Below are 17,631 nucleotides of genomic sequence, written 5' to 3' on the forward strand. Positions count from 1 at the left end.
TGCACATTGGCACCAACGACGTAGGAAGGAAGGGTGGCACAGATGTTAGAAGTGAGTTTAGGGAGTTAGGCTGGAAGCTGAAAGCTCGGACGGACAGAGTTGTTATCTCTGGTTTGTTGCCGGCGCCACGTGATAGTGAGGCTAGGAATAGGGAGAGAGCACAGCTGAACACGTGGCTGCAGGAATGGTGTAGGAGGGAGGGCTTCCAGTTCTTGGATAATTGGACTGCATTCTGGGGAAGATGGGACCTGTTCAAACAGGACGGGCTGCATCTGAACCAGAGGGGCACCAATATCCTGGGAGGGAGGTTTGCTAGTACTGTTCGGGAGGGTTTAAACTAGTTTGGGAGGGGGATGGGAACCGGACTTGTAGTCCAGGGACCAGTGGGTCCACTCAGAAAGACAAAGAGTGTAGTGAGGTATTGGGGAAGGTAGCACTGTCGCAGAGGACAGATGGGCACGGAGAAGGGTTAAAGTGCGTATACTTCAACGCAAGAAGCATCAGGAATAAGGTGAGTGAATTGAAGGCGTGGATGGGCACTTGGGACTACGATGTTGTGGCCATCACTGAAACGTGGATAGGTGAGGGGGAGGAATGGTTCTTGGAGGTACCTGGTTATAGATGTTTTCATAAGATTAGGAATGGTGGTAAAAGAGGTGGGGGGGTGGCATTGTTAGTTAGAAATAGTGTAACAACTGCTGAAAGAATTTTCGAGGAGGATCTGCCGACTGAGGCACTGTGGGTTGAGGTCAGGAACAGGAAAGGAGCAGTCACCTTGATGGGAGTTTTCTATCGGCCCCCCAATAGCAGCAGGGAGGTGGAAGAGCAGATTGGGAAACAGATTTTGGAAAGGAGCAGAAGTCACAGGGTAGTAATTATGGGGGATTTCAACTTCCCAAATATTGATTGGCAACTCTTTAGATCGAATAGTTTGGATGGGGTAGTGTTTGTGCAGTATGTCCAGGAAGCTTTTCTGACTCAGTATGTAGACTGCCCGACCAGAGGGGAGGCAATATTGGATTTGGTACTAGGTAATGAACCAGGGCAAGTGATAGAGCTGTTGGTGGGCGAGCACTTTGGAGATAGTGATCACAATTCTGTAGCATTCACTGTGGTAATGGAGAGGGATAGGTATGTGCAACAGGGCAAGGTTTACAATTGGGGGAAGGGTAGATATGATGCTGTCAGGCAGGAACTGAGGAGCATAAGTTGGGAGCATATGCTGGCAGGGAAGGGCACGGTCGAAATGTGGAACTTTTTCAAGGAGCAGATAGTAGGGGCCATTGATAAGCATGTCCCTGTCAGACAGGGAAGGGATGGTCATGTGAGGGAACCGTGGTTGACAAGAGAGGTTGAGAGTCTTGTTAGGAAGAAGAAGGATGCGTATATAAGGTTGAGGAAAAAGGGCACAGGCATAGCTCTGGAGGGATACAAGATGGCCAGGAAGGATCTGAAGAAAGGGATTAGGAGAGCTAAGAGAGGGCATGAAAAATGCTTGGCGGGTAGGATAAAAGAAAACCCCAAGGCCTTTTACGCGTATGTCAGAAATATGAGGATGACTAGGGGGACCGTAGGTCCGGTCAAGGACAATAGCGGGAGACTGTGTGTTGAGCCGGAAGAGATAAGTGAGGTTTTGAATGAGTACTTCTCTTCGGTATTTACGAATGAGAAGGGGTGTATTACTGAAGAGGACGGTGTGAAACAGACTGGTAAGCTCGAGGAAGTGCTCGTTAGGAGGGAAGATGTGTTGGGGTTTTTGAATAACTTGAAGATAGACAAGTCTCCCGGGCCTGACGGGGTATATCCAAGGATGTTATGGGAAGCAAGGGATGAAATTGCAGAGCCGCTGGCAATGATCTTTTCATCTTCTCTGTTGACGGGGGTGGTACCAGGTGATTGGAGGGTGGCAAATGTTGTGCCCCTGTTCAAGAAAGGGAATAGGAACAACCCTGGGAATTACAGGCCAGTTAGTCTTACTTCGGTGGTAGGCAAGTTGATGGAAAAGGTGCTGAGGGATAGGATTTCTGAGCATCTGGAAAGACACTGCTTGATTCGGGACAGTCAGCACGGTTTTGTGAGGGGTAGGTCTTGCCTCACAAGCCTGATTGAATTCTTTGAGCAGGTGACCAAGCAAGTGGATGAGGGTAAACCAGTGGATGTGGTGTACATGGATTTTAGTAAGGCATTTGATAAGGTCCCCCATGGTAGACTTATGGAGAAAGTCAGGAGGCATGGGATAGTGGGGAATGTGGCCAGTTGGATTAAGAATTGGCTAACTGATAGAAGGCAGAGAGTGGTCTTAGATGGTAAATACTCAGCCTGGAGCCCAGTTACCAGTGGCGTGCCACAGGGATCAGTTCTGGGTCCTCTCCTGTTTGTGATTTTTATTAACGACTTGGATGAGGAAGTCGAAGGGTGGGTCAGTAAATTTGCAGATGATACAAAGGTTGGTGGAGTTGTGGATACCGAGGAGGGCTATTGTCGTCTGCAAAGGGACTTGGATAGGTTGCAGTGCTGGGCTGAAAAGTGGCAGATGGAGTTTAACCCTGAAAAGTGTGAGGTCGTCCATTTTGGAAGGACAAACACGAATGCAAAATACTGGGTTAACGGTAGGGTTCTTGGGCATGTGGAGGAGCAGAGAGACCTTGGGGTCTATGTGCATAGATCGTTGAAAGTTGCAACTCAAGTGGATAGGGCTGTGAAGAAGGCATATGGGGTGTTAGCGTTCATTGGCAGAGGGATTGAATTTAAGAGCCGTGAGGTGATGATGCAGCTGTACAGGACCTTGGTAAGGCCTCATTTGGAGTACTGTGTGCAGTTCTGGTCGCCTCATTTTAGGAAGGATGTGGAAGCCTTGGAGAGGGTGCAGAGGAGATTTACCAGGATGTTGCCTGGAATGGAGAATAAGTCTTACGAGGAAAGGCTGAACATTCTAGGCCTCTTCTCGTTAGAACGGAGAAGGATGAGGGGTGACATGATAGAGGTTTATAAGATGATCAGGGGAATAGATAGGGTAGACAGTCAGAAACTTTTTCCCCGGGTGGAGCAAAGCGTTACAAGGGGTCATAAATTTAAGGTGAAGGGTGGGAGATATAGGGGGGATGTCAGGGGAAGGTTCTTTACCCAGAGAGTGGTCGGGGCATGGAATGCCTTGCCTGGGGAAGTTGTTGAGTCAGAAACTTTAGGGACTTTCAAACGGCTTTTAGATAGGTATATGGATAAAGGAGAATGATGGGGTATAGATTAAATTGTCCTTGACAGAGGACAAAGGATCGGCACAACATCGTGGGCCGAAGGGCCTGTTCTGTGCTGTATTTTCTATATGTTCTATATATGTTCTATATAAAGTCAGAAAGAAAATGCAAGTCACAAAGAAACTGAAAGTTTGACGGTATCACAGAATCCACTGGTACAGCAGAGAGAGTCAGGGTCTTTGATTAAACCTAATCAATCAATTTCATGATCCAACCATTAGGTGGAGTAGGTAGTCACAGTCAAAATTCAGAGTCAGCACAGTCGGAAATGTTGGGAGAGCAGGGTCAAACTAATGGAAATGGAAGAAGATATCCAGACAGAACAAGAAAGAAGCCAGATTGGTTAGTTGAAAGTATGTAAGACAGAAGAAGAAATAGGGATGCGAGTGGTTCCCAACTGACGACAATCACGTTTTGCTTAAAATGATGAGTTAGCCCTTAAGTGCTTTTCTTTTCAAATAGACAGCAAGAGGTTTTCTTGTAGGTTTAAAACAAAAGATTAACTATTTATTGAACAATATTCATTCTCCGAAATGTTCGCAACACCATTCACTTGCACATGCATTAAGAGACGATAGATAGAAGGTAAAGGTTAAAAGTTCAAGGTGTGGTAGGTGCTCGTGGTTTGTGGTAAACTTGTTGAATCTTCTAAGTAGGACTATCTCTTTAAAAGATGCAGGCTTAGGTTGTTTGTAGTCTTGAACCGGAGGTGTTGCAGATTTCTGGTGGTTAGAATTTCAGACTGGAGGTGGCTGTCAATTTCAGTTCTCTGCTGCACCAAGCTGAAGTGTAGAATTAGCAGCAGGGCTTCTTCTTGTTTAGGCTGGATCTTTCCACAGCCCCTGGCTCAACTGTCTTCTGTGATGTTGCTGTGATCTCTCTCTCTCTCCAAAGGGTTACCTTTTAAGGTCACAATTCATTATATTAGCATTTCTGGTACGTGACACATGTCTTCTCCCCTGGTGTGATCGCACAATGGACCAGGATGTGGAAGCCATAGTCATCTATTAGTGTCTGGTTGACTATCATTCTGTTATGATGTGTCTACATCAAATCTTCTTTGTCTCAGAAGAAATCCATTCAGTTCAGAAATGCCGCCTCATGGTATCAGGATGGCTGTAGTCGACACCTCTCAATCTAGAATGTATTCTTTTGTCCTTTCCAGACAGTGAGGCAACTTTTGAATATGCAGGCCAGGTCATCTGACCGTCAGTGGCCATTTTGCAGCACACTGTCCACTTTTAAAAAGAACATTCAAGTTCAAAGATACCATGTTAAATAAAGTTTGTATCTTAAAACTAGGAATATGATATATCCTATTGGGTATGACAGTAACAAAAAGCATGCAATGCAACCTGTTAAATTTCATGCTATTTTTATTGTATTCCGGGAAATTATGTTCACCTACCAATTTACAATTTACTGCAGAAGTTGTTTGAAGTGGGGAGGGAGTGTATTGTATTGTATTGAACTGGCTGAGCTAGTGTCTTGCGATAGCTAAGCATTTTGTACTGTTATACCGCCTCTCTGTTGGGGAGGTGTAAATAAAGCTCCATAATGGCTGCCTACAGCAAGACTCATTTTAGACTTATTCAGTGAATGCACAGCACTTCCATAAAACTTTAGTACCTACAATGCACCAAGAAAACCAATATTACAAAGACAAAGTGGAAAGGACCAGGAAAGTTTATCTTGAGGAAAGGGGAATGTGCAGTTTTTACCCTGCTCCTACATAACACAAGAACTAGAAGTAGGCCATTTGGCCCTTTGAGCCTGCTCCACCATTCAATACAATCATGGCTGATCCTTGACTTCAATTCCACCTTCCCACACTATCCCCATTTCCCTGAATTCCCTTAGGATCCAAAAATCTATAGCTCTCTGTTTTGAATATACTCAATGATTGAGCATTCACAACCCTTCAAGTGAAGAAATTTCTCATCTCAGTCTTAAATGGCCGACCCTTTATTCTGAAACTATGACCCCTAGTTCTATACTCCCCAGCCAGAAGAAACATCCTCCTAGCATCTACCTTGTCAAGTCCCTTAAGACCTTTATATAGTTCAATGAGAACACCACTCAATCTTCCAAATTTTAGGGACTATAATCCCAGTCTACTCACAGGACAATCCCCTCGTCCCACAAATCACTCTAGTGAACCTTTGTTGCACTCCCCCCAAGGCAAGTATATCCTTCTTTTGGTAAGGAGGTCAAAAATGTACACCGTACCCCTGGTGTGGAAGTGAAATACCCAGAACAAGGTGTAGCGGTGGTAAAAAATTTACAAACAAATAGGAGGGGAAAATGTATTTAAGCTTTATTACTGTTTAAGTCATTGAATAAAAAAATCTACATTAATGGTGTTGGTTTTTTTATGATGCTGAGGAAAACTGCATTGGGACAAGATAATGATGTTGTGAAATACTATGGTGGCAACCTCAAGAATTTTGGACTAAGTCAGGCAGCTACATTCAGATCATGATGAATAACACTGGGGACTACTATACAGTGCCATTTTTTGGTCTTCAAGTGCATGTCAGATCTAAATAGTTCAGAACTATTGCAAATAGCACTCAATTCCCCGTTTTAAGCATATCTGTATTATTACCTGTATTATCTGTGGATTTGTCACAAGACACAGACACAAAAGGCTGAATTTTCAAGTTCCGCCATTGGTGGAGGACGAAAATACCGACTCCAGCTGGCATGCCAGTTTCCCGGTTCTGGCGAGTTTCATCAGGGCAGGGGAACAGTGGCCTTCAGATCTGGCCCAATCCATTAACCACAGCAATTAAGATTGTTAAAGAGCTCATTGAGTGGCATGTTCAAATTTTGACAGGGCTCATTGGGTGCACGCACTGCCTGCGGCAGACCAGGTGCAAGGAGGCGGAAACACAACAGTGAGTCAGTCATGGCTGGCCCAGGGAATTCAGTGGGCCCCACAAAAGGGTAAACGGTGCAGCCAGGCCTCTGCCTCTCCTGAGACATCTTTCCAACAGCAGGTCATACAATGGTCTGCTTAATTTGGGCCCACACACACAGTCTGGCATCCATGCCCATCCCGGAGATCATTAATTGGCCACCAAACCCATCTCCAAGCCAATTATGAGGACACCCCATGAAACTGACTGCTACCTTCCCAGGGCGGGTTCAGGACCCAGGAACAATTCAAAACATCCGTTTCCCATCTCCAAAAGGAAACTCCTGCCCAAAGTATTGTCAAACAGCATCCAACGCACTGTTGTGTGGCTGAAGCCAAAGTGCTGTCATATGAAGAAGGTGCCAGTCACCTGTTGGATTTTTTTGGCATTTTCGACATAAGGAATTTAGGAAAAAAGTTACTTTTCAGATTTATTTTCATGTATAAAAACAAGTAAAGCAAAAAGATAAGATGAAAGCTAGTTAAGATGCAATGAGCTGGCTTTGATGTTGTTTCCAAAGACTAAATAATAAGCAACTTGTTTACTTGTCTCAGCAATCAAAAACCTCACACCCATTGCAATGGAAAATCATTGATTTGCTTTTGAACAAAGAGGAACAAGATAGAGGCAAGTGCAGAGGCTAGGCAGAAAGAAGCTTCAAGAACCTTTGTCAAGTTCAAAAACACTGAAGGAACAGTTAGAAATCATTTACTTCAATCAAGTAAGATGATCAACTGATGTGGGGGAAGCATGACATGTTCTTCATTTTGTATCATTACAGGAAAGCAATTTGTACTGTTTGAATTAAGTGTGTTCAATCATAACTCATTCAACTTACTGTGAAATAAAGGATTATCTCACCAAATGTTTGCATGATCTGCTTTTGGAATAATTGAAGTACTGCATGTGTTACATACATGAATAGCTGATTTAGATCACAATGGTGTGCTATTGTTAGAACACCAGATTATGCTTTATTACAATTAAGGCTGCATTTGCTGACAACGCAACCACACAAATGCAGCCTCTTCCACTGAAACGTCACTGTCTGCGACGCTTCAGGCAGCTGCCAGGATTTAAGATGGTGCTGCTCAATTTATCACAAAAAATAAATTCAACCCAAAAATCCCTTCAATGGCTGCCATCGTCGCCTCCATCCCACCCTCCAACAGTCCTCAGTTCCCTCCTGCCATTGTGCTTCTCTTTGCCGGCCTCCGGCCACTCACTCCCCGCCTCACCTCCACCCTCCAACCTCCCCCCCCACCCCCCCAGCCCACCTCAGCCACTTGCTCCAGACCTCGCCCCTGCTCCCCATCCCTCCCCTCTCCCGATTGTACCTCGCTCCCCGCTTCACCCCCCCCCCACCCTCCAGCCACTAGCTCCAGGCCGCGCCACTTCCCTTTTTGCGGCCATTCACTCCCACATTCAAGCGTCTGTCGCCTCGCAGGAGTGACAGGGCCGAGGGGAGGGAAGCGGCACAGCCTGGAGCTAGCCGCGGGGGGGGGGGGGGGGGGGGGGGGGCACGCGCGGGAAGCGAGCAGCGGGGAACAATTGGGAAAGGGGCGAAGTAGTAGCAAGGTCAGGAGCGAGCGGCTAAGGGGGGGGGGGGGGGAGCGGCCAATGTGGAGGAGGGGGAAGGGGAGAAAGCATTGCGGCCTGGAACAAGTAGCCGAGGGGGGAAAGCAGCCAGTGGGGCAGGTGCGAGTAGCTGAGGGGGGGGGGGGGGGGGGAAGAGTGGGCGGGGGGATCAAGTAGCTAAGTGGGGGGGGGGGGGGTCAAGCAGGTGGGGGGAGCAAGTGGCGATTGAAGCAGGGATGTGGTGGGACGGAGCGGGGTACAGTTCGGATGAATGGAGATGGCTATTGAGGGGTGAGGACGTCATTGCGTGGTGACGTCATGCGCGCATTCATACTGGCAGGCTGGCAAATGCTCACACAGTTTGATGACATCTGCGCATGCTCTACATTGTCAGGAGCTACTTTGTACAATTAAATATAGAATAGCGTGAATCAACTTCCATAAGTGCTCAGGCCACTCACAGGAGCAACTGGCGCCACCCTAGAAACAGATTTTCATAAGTCTCTACAGAAGATCCAAATTTGGAATAGTCTAGTACCATCACGCAGGTCAGTTGTGAATACTTGTCTATTCTTCCCTTCTTACTTATCAGTGGTTTTGTAGTTCTTGCTGAAACGTCAGTGTGTCATTGCCAAGGAATATTTTTCCCATTTGTCGGGAACTATTTCAGCATCCAGCACAATGGTCTAAACTATGTTGTTTTGGAGAGAAAATATTAATTTGCATCTTTAACAAGTTTTGTAAAATAACATCACAAAAATGGATGTGGTGCCTGTATTTTTCTGTATGTCTATTATTTTTATCTTATCCACGATGTATTGCTTAATTGTTTTAATACATTATATTAGTGACCAAACCCCACCATCATGCTTGGACTGAACAGGACTGTAGTAATCCAACATCACTCCGGGTCCCAGACTACTCATGGTCAATGGCACAGAAGATATAGCAGCATAAAAACTTGCTCAGCAGTACGTAGGCCGGGATTTAACGCGGAGATGGTAGTCCCATCCACTGGCTGGAAAGTCGAGAGCGAACCGCCTCTGCTGACCCCGGAAGCCACTATCGTATTTTATGGTCCTCAGGCAATTAACTGCCTGCAGTTGCGGCTTCCAGCCCTGTAAGGCAGGATATCCCACCTCCAAGAGCTGCCATACAGTCAGAAGGCCAGCAGCGCTTCAGTTTCATCAGCATCACTGGGAGCAGTGGCCACTGCTGGGACTGCAGCAGTCCCCAGAGCAGCAGCCATCGAGGAGGCCTGCAGTGCAGCTAAGCTGGGTTGGGGATTGCCAGGGACTGCCTGATATTCACCCCTCACCAGGGCCATTGATCGTGAGGGCAGGGGGTGTCTTTTAGTGGGGGAAGCACATTGCTTGGGGGTGGGGGTGGGGGGGTGTGGTGGGGGTGTCCCCCTCCATGGGCCACAGAGTGCCTGATCAGGAGGGACCCTCCCACCAAGGATGCAGGGAGGCCGCCAGGTTTTACCAGCTGCAGCAGGAAGAGGCCCGTAAGTGCCATTAATTAGCCATTTAAGGGCCTCAATTGACCCAAGGCCAGGCAGTTCGCCCGCACCTCCCCTGCCACTGGAAATATACCAGTGGACGCGCAGAGGAGACAGGCATAAAATTCCAGCCATGATGTGCCGTGTCAAGTCTGATATCGCAAACCTAAAATGTGAAATAATGAAGAGCATCTGTACCTGTTAGAGGTTAGGTATTGAAGCAAAGACCTTCTTGATTTACAAGGCACAACCATTCACTGTAGAAACTTGCTGAGGCAGAAGTGAAGCTGTGGTTTGATGCCTTTTACAAACAAAAACTTTGACCTGCTAGAAAGCACTCAAGGTCACGTCATGTTGCAATTTTATTCATTCTATGACAGCGCCAACGGGGAATTTTCCAAAGCACCCTCGAGTGACTCCAGCCCAAAAGCTGATCCAAAGCCATGGGACCCTGAAACACAATACTGTTGGCCAAAGATTCAGAGTAACTCCTCTTTTTATAAAAAAAAACAAAGTCTAAATCAGATTTCCTCAAGCCTATCTTCTTGCAATGTAAAGTAGGGGGAATACTAATATGAAAATAACTTCCTTTTTTAAGCAGGAGGGGTAGACGGGATTCAGACTTTTGTCACTTTAGAAAAATAGTGGTTTGTTTAAAGTTTTAATATACTTGAGTCTCTTCTTTCTCAATGGGTTATAAAGAGGAACTTGTGTTTATATAGTCCCTTCCATACGTTCAGGATGTCCCAAATACTTCACCACCAATTCAGTATTTTGGAAAAGTAGTCACTGGTGTAGTATCGGCAAGTGCAGTAGAACTAATCTATCCAGAAATCCATTCTGTGCAATCATCAGTCTGTATGAAGAACTTCCTAAAATCAGTCCTAAATTTTCCTTTTACTGGTTTGAACCTATGTCCCCTTCCACTTCTCTCACAAAAGTAATTTTTCAGATTTATCTTTTCCAAAAACTTTTACTATCATCTATAGCTCAAGAAGGTTTTTTTTAATTCATTTAAGGGATCTGGGCATCGCTGGCTAGGCCAGCATTTATTGCCCATCCCTAATTACCATCAAAAGGTCACATCTGATTGGTTTCTTTAAAGGTTAAACAGCCAAATTGTAAGGATCTTCCTCATGGTTCTTTGCTGAAGTCTTTGAACGTCTTTCATGTATCTTGCTAACCAGAAGTGAAAAGTCAAGATGTGGTTAAACTAGAGCACTGTATAGCTTGTAGGGATAATAAAAATCTACTCTAAATTTTTGGAAAAATGTTTAAGTATTTATGAAAAAAAAACATAAAAAGATTAAACCCAGGTATTTGAAGGAATACCAAAATAATTCTAGATACTCCACTGCTAATTGTTCAGGAACTTTACAAACCTTAGGAAAGATTTGCATTGTTCACCGTTTACAATTAAATCAAATGCATTCTTTAGTTTACATGTTTATGACTTTGCTGTTAATACAAACAGCTGAAATCTTTCTCCCGCACAGCACATACTAACGTTATCCATGTTTTTCAAAAACCTAGTTTTGGATGACAAACTGATCTGCACTAAGCTAACTGACCACAATCAGGACAGTATTGAGAGATTGACAAATGGTCTCCGCATCCAGAGTTACAGAGAAGAAAAAAAAAAATCAGATATGGTATAATTCCCTGTAATTATTCACTGATGCTGACTGTAATGTGTGCGCATGCATAAATGGACACTAAGCAAGAACAAAAGCAGCATCGGCGTGATGTTTCCCACTGTCATATAATCTGCTGACATTTGCTGACTATGATAAACGGGTGGTGTACATATTGAAGATGGCCCATCAACACCCTTCGACACAAAGGGTGTGGAAAATGCTAACTTGTGAACTTGGTGAATATTCAAAAAAATTCAACAAGATTTCTGATCAACTCAGAATATAATTAAAGTTTGTAAGATCTTTCATTTACAGAATGAGTTTATTCCTATGCACATTAACATTTGCATTTCACATTATTCACCAGCCTGCAAATTTGGACTCCTTTAGGAATTCGCCAACACCTCCCAGCCCTGCGAACACTACCAGCAAAAAGGTAAAGAGCAACAAGATCATGGGAACACCAAAGCCTCCAAGTCATGCACTATCCTGACCTGAACATATACTGCATGTCCTTCATCGCAGCTGGATCAAAATAACAGAATTCCCTAGCACTATTGTGGTAGCACCGTTACTGCAAACCTGCAGCAGTTCAAAAAGAAAGCCGACTACCAACTATTCAGGGCAACTAAGAATGAACAATAAGATGTCTACCACATTTATTTTTTTTAAACTCATGCTTTACAAGAAGAAGTGGTGATCCAATACGGCCTACAGTTTTAAGTTAGAATTATATAAAGTTTATTAACAAAAAAACTCTCCATATTGACTTACCAAACTGTCTGGCAGCCTTCAATAGATTTTTCAGATTTTCACTGATAATCTGATGTTCATTCTGTGCCATATTCTCAACAAAACGGGTTATATCCTTCCAGGTCAACTCTGTCTTGCAAGAGTGCTCTTTCATCTTTGATCTTTTGGACTGTGAATGGTAATACATGGAAAAACAGATAAAAATTAGATAACATAATTAAATATCCTCTGGCTAGTAAACGAAAAAATGTATCCCAAAAAAGGCAATTAATATTCCATAGTAAAAGAATGAAAATAAACTAATTTGGATTCTGTTCATAAAACCTAAAATTTTAGGATTTCATATTCATGAGGAAAATATAGGGAGGTCGTGTCTCACTAATTTGATTGAGTTTTTTGAGGAAGTGACGAAGATGATTGATGAAGGAAGGGCAGTGGATGTTATCTATATGGACTTCAGTAAAGACTTTGACAAGGTCCCTCATGGCAGACTGATACAAAAGGTGAAGTCACATGGGATCAGAGGGGAGCTGGCAAGATGGATACAGAACTGGCTCGGTCATAGAAGACAGAGGGTAGCAGTGGAAGGGTGCTTTTCTGAATGGAGGGATGTGACTAGTGGTGTTCCGCAGGGATCAGTGCTGGGACCATTGCTGTTTGTAGTATATATAAATGACTTGGAGGAAAATGTAGCTGGTCTGATTAGTAAGTTTGCGGAAGACACAAAGGTTGGTGGAGTTGCAGACAGTGATGAGGATTGTCAGAGGATACAGCAGGATATAGATCGGTTGGAGACTTGGGCGGAGAAATGGCAGATGGAGTTTAATCCAGACAAATGTGAGGTAATGCATTTTGGAAGGTCTAATGCAGGTGGGAAGTATACAGTAAATGGCAGAACCCTTAGGAGTATTGACAGGCAGAGAGATCTGGGTGTACAGGTCCACAGGTCACTGAAAGTGGCAACGCAGGTGGATAAGGTAGTCAAGAAGGCATACGGCATGCTTGCCTTCATCGGTCGGGGCATACAGTATAAAAATTGGCAAGTCATGCTGCAGCTGTACAGAACCTTAGTTAGGCCACACTTGGAATATTGCGTGCAATTCTGGTCACCACATTACCAGAAGGACGTGGAGGCTTTGGAGAGGGTACAGAAGAGGTTTACCAGGATGTTGCCTGGTCTGGAGGGCATTAGCTATGAGGAGAGGTTGGATAAACTCGGATTGTTTTCACTGGAACGATGGAGGTGGAGGGGCGACATGATAGAGGTTTACAAAGTTATAAGCGGCATGGACAGAGTGGATAGTCAGAAGCTTTTTCCCAGGGTGGAAGAGTCAGTTACTAGGGGACATAGGTTTAAGATGAGAGGGGCAAAGTTTAGAGGGGATGTGCGAGGCAAGTTCTTTACACAGAGGGTGGTGAGTGCCTGGAACTTGTTGCCGGGGGAAGTGATGGAAGCAGATACCATAGAGACGTTTAAGAGGCATCTTGACAAATACATGAATAGGATGGGAATAGAGGGATACGGACCCCGGAAGTGCAGAAGGTTTTAGTTTAGGCAGGCATCAAGATCGGCGCAGGCTTGGAGGGCCGAATGGCCTGTTCCTGTGCTGTACTGTTCATTGTTCTTTGTTTGTTAATGTAATAAACTTATGAGTCATTATTTCTGCAATAATTTGAACCTACTGCACAAGAACAGGATTTTAACTGTACTGTTCATGCAATAGTCTATATATTAACTGAGCAGCTGTTTTGTCTTTGCTATTTTAAGGAAATTGCCAAAAGTGTTGCGTGTATGTTTATTCAATTGTAAGAGGATTAATTAAAATTGCAGACTTCAAAAAATGTGCTTCATGTTTTCACTTCATAATACCTCAGGTAAACGAGTTAAAAAGCTCAGAAAAAATTTTGATATTTAATTACAAAAATAGCTGCACTGCTATTCCCAAAGTTTCATAATAATACAAAATCCAAATAGAAGTTAACTTGTGGATAGATTCTTTATGGGAAACACAGTTTCCCATAAAACAGCAAATATGTCCACCCGCTGCTTCAATTTGGCACGGTATTTTGCTATTCTATAGCAAGCATCATGGATCCGAGAATCAGCAGTGCTACTAATTACATCTGTTTACCAAGAAAACAAGGATGCACTTGGGTAAATGCTAATCAAGTTTCAGATATCACTCCATGAATAGCACTCAAATTCAAGGACTATGCATACTCTTGTTATGAATCATAATTTATTAAATTTCCATAAATCACTGTATAATATACACTGATCACATCCAGGCTGCTAGTTCCTTGGCGTTCTTTCACCGAAGTGTTTGTGTAGCTTTAAACCTCCTTTTCTGCTCAGCGCCTAAAGCAAAAATGCAACTAAGATAGTATAGAGGCACTATAACTGTAGTGCAATTTTGGCAAGTAATAAATAGCTGTGAAATACTTAAAAAGGAAAGAACATCTCGGCAAGGATGCACAAACAGTGCCTTGTGAGATATACACAACCCTTCTGCAAGTTAAGTGCAACTGTTCAACCATCGATTCACTCTCTTTTGAACCGAGAAATGCAGGTTAGCAAAAGTAAAATAAAAGCACTATATAAATGCAAGTTAACACAAAAAGCAGCCAAACGTAGCCTACAGAAAATGGAGAAAAATAAATAAAAGGAAAAAGGAAACACTGTATGGTGGGAGAGTTGGGCAAGGTGAGTGAGATCTTGGTTGAAAAAAAATATAAAAGTAGAGTGAGAAGCACAAATGCAGAGGAATTCAGCAAGTAATTGCAGAGAGTGGACCAAGGCAGCTGAAGACGGCCAAGAATGGTGGGCTGAAGTGAACAATATTCACAAAAGGCTACAGTCATAAAATAAAAGATGCAGGATAGGACAACAAGCTGGGGAAGGTCACAGAGATAAAGTGGAACATAGCCACAGTAGGATTTATGTTTGGAGACAGGAAACCATTGGAGGCTAGTAAGGATACGTCTGATGAGCAACTAGGACTTAGTCCAGGACAGGATACAAGCAGCAGTGTGTAGAACAAGTTACGAGACTACGAAGGGCAGATGATGCAAGGCTGGCAACAGACTCCAAAGCTGGAAAAAGAGTCAATGACAGTTTTAATTGCAGTGGTGGTCTGTTAAGAGTGAAAGACTGACATTTCACAGATGGAATTACAGGGGCCTGCAGAACAGCACCGAAACAGGACATTCGGCCAAGTTGATTTATGCTCCACGTGAGCCTCCTTCCATCCTACATCATCTATCAGCACATCCTTCCACTCCTGTCTTCCTCATGGACTTCCCTTTAAAGGCTTCTATGCTATTTGCCTCAACTACTTCTTTCTCTGTAGTAGCCAGTTTCACATTCTGACTACTCTCTGAATAAAGAAATTTTTCTTGAATTCTTTATTGGATTTATCAGTGACTACCTTATCATTTAGGGCCCCTAGTGTTGGACTCCCCAAAAGTCATTGCTGATAGTTATAAGCTCTCAGATCTGGTATCATCCTTATGAATCTTTTTTGCACCTTCTCCACTGCCTCGATATCATTTCTGTAATACGGAGATCAGAACTGTACATAGTATCCTAACAGTGGTCTATCCAGGATTCTATACAAATTTAACATAAATACCCAGTTTACTGATTTGATTTCTCTAGAAATGAATCCCAGTGCTTTGTTTGCATGGATGGGACTTGGTGATGGTCAGGTTTCAAGCTCCGTTCTGCATCAAGCAGGATGCTGCAGCTTGTATGGTCTGATCCATGGCCAGAGAGGAGGATGGAGTCAGTGGTAAGAGCTTGCGGCAGGGACTGAAAATGATGGGGAGAATTTTATGCTCTCCCCGCCTCTAAACCTGCTGCGGGGAGAGCATAAAATTGGGTGGGATGGTGACAGGGGATTCCCTCCACCATCCCGACTCCGCCAAAATATAATCCGGGGCGTGAAGGTCTGCAAATGGCCTTCCCACCCCACTGCCAACTGAGGCCCTTAACTGGGAAATTAACCCCCAATGAGGGGCCTCTTCCCGCAGCAGGTGCAATTAGCCATGCGGTGGGCGACCCTGTCGCTGCACAGGAAGCATGACACAGAAAACCATGGGTCCCTCATTAAAAGGCACAGTGCCTGAGTGAGGGACCTGGCATCAGGAAGGCGGGGCCAGCTGAGAGTCAACCCTGTCCTTGCTACCAACCTCCTGACTCCCACCCTGACCTACACGTAGCCTGGGTCGCTACCTGGACGCTCCTCGGCCTCTAGTAGGTGCTTCTCCAGCAACAACCACTGCCTCCGCCATGACTGGCTGGCAACTCTCCAAGGGCAGGACTTCTGGCGACAAGGTTTTATTAGCTTTTATTAGTAGGGGGGTCGAGTTTCGGAGCCACGAGGTCATGCTGCAGCTGTACAAGACTCTGGTGAGACCGCACCTGGAGTATTGCGTGCAGTTCTGGTCACCGCATTATAGAAAGGATGTGGAAGCTATGGAAAGGGTGCAGAGGAGATTTACTAGGATGTTGCCTGGTATGGAGGGAAGGTCTTACGAGGAAAGGCTGAGGGACTTGAGGTTGTTTTCGTTGGAGAGAAGGAGGAGGAGAGGTGACTTAATAGAGACATATAAGATAATCAGAGGGTTAGATAGGGTGGATAGTGAGAGTCTTTTTCCTCGGATGGTGATGGCAAACACGAGGGGACATAGCTTCAAGTTGAGGGGTGATAGATATAGGACAGATGTGAGAGGTAGTTTCTTTACTCAGAGAGTAGTAAGGGCGTGGAATGCCCTGCCTGCAGCAGTAGCAGATTCGCCAACTTTAAGGGCATTTAAGTGGACATTGGATAGACACATGGATGAAAATGGAATAGTGTAGGTCAGATGGTTTCACAGCTCGGCGCAACATCGAGGGCCGAAGGGCCTGTACTGCGCTGTAATATTCTAATTCTAAGGTTGTTGATCCTTGGAAGATCCACCTCTGTTCACTTAAGTGCCTGATTGATACTAGATTCGGCAGGCCTTCTGGAGAAGAGGCAACGTGGAGATCTCAGCGTCGCTTTTTCCGGACATAGCGACCCCCGCCACAATAGAATCCCCCCCGCAATGTTTTTGATCTTTTCTAGTTGGTGGAAATTAAGACTAACCCACGACACAAGATCACAGACTTTCTGACAGCACATAGATGGTCAATGAGAGGGGTAGAGCTGGCATTGTCAGCGTTCATTTGGAACTGACCCAATACGTATCACTGATGAGTGGTAGGAGGAATAAAAGACCAAGAATAGAACTATTGGGAAACATGAAGAGACAACGCTCGGATACAGGTGGCATCAGGAATGAATCTACTCAATAGCAATGCCATGACGTTGAACTATAAGAGAATGGTATGTTTGATTGTAATGAACACCTCAGAAAAATCACTAAGAAAAAGGAGATATAGTCACTTTGGCCAGGGCAGCTACAGCGCTGTGAGTGCTGAAGGGACAAAGATAGATATTTTTTGGGAGAGATTTTTGAGGACTTTAAGAGGAAAGGAATGGGACAGTAACTGGAGCGGACAGACTGCTTGTCCAAAGCAGAAAAGAAATGCTGTTATTTGGATGCAGTCACTGCTGCTAATTATATGCAACTCAATAATGGTGGTTGGTGGAAGTGGGGAATTAGAAACAGAAAGACAAACAATCAAACACACACATGGGGAAGGAAATATAGAGATAAGGAAAGGGCAGAGAGGAGCATACGCAAATATAATCTTGACTTATAAAGAGTGCAACAAAGTATGTCAAAACTCGCACTGCTTTGTGAGGTGTTAAAAGTTTCTGCATGATATACCTGTACTAGTTACAGCAAGAATATTGGTGAGCACACTGGTAGATATTGTTTAATACATGTGGTTCTTTATGAGGATATAATTTCTTTTTCTGGGTCTGTCACAAATGGCTCACTTTATGGAAAAAAAAATCAAATACCTAACTTCCAGAGACCCATTAGGTCAGGTGGTC

General features: G+C 44.3%; 1 protein-coding gene across 3 annotated transcripts in view; it reads right to left on the bottom strand.

Moving 5' to 3' along the window:
* Positions 1-17,631, bottom strand: part of ascc3 (activating signal cointegrator 1 complex subunit 3) — a 740,670-nt gene that overhangs the window by 701,781 nt on the left and 21,258 nt on the right. For all 3 annotated transcript variants that reach the window (XM_068026887.1, XM_068026891.1, XM_068026900.1), the window contains exon 3: positions 11,666-11,813. In XM_068026887.1, coding sequence (XP_067882988.1) covers positions 11,666-11,813 — 148 coding nt within the window. The remainder of the gene's footprint in view (positions 1-11,665; positions 11,814-17,631) is intronic.

Source organism: Heterodontus francisci, chromosome 3 (genome assembly GCF_036365525.1).
Source record: "Heterodontus francisci isolate sHetFra1 chromosome 3, sHetFra1.hap1, whole genome shotgun sequence".
Classification (NCBI taxonomy): Eukaryota; Metazoa; Chordata; class Chondrichthyes; order Heterodontiformes; family Heterodontidae; genus Heterodontus; species Heterodontus francisci.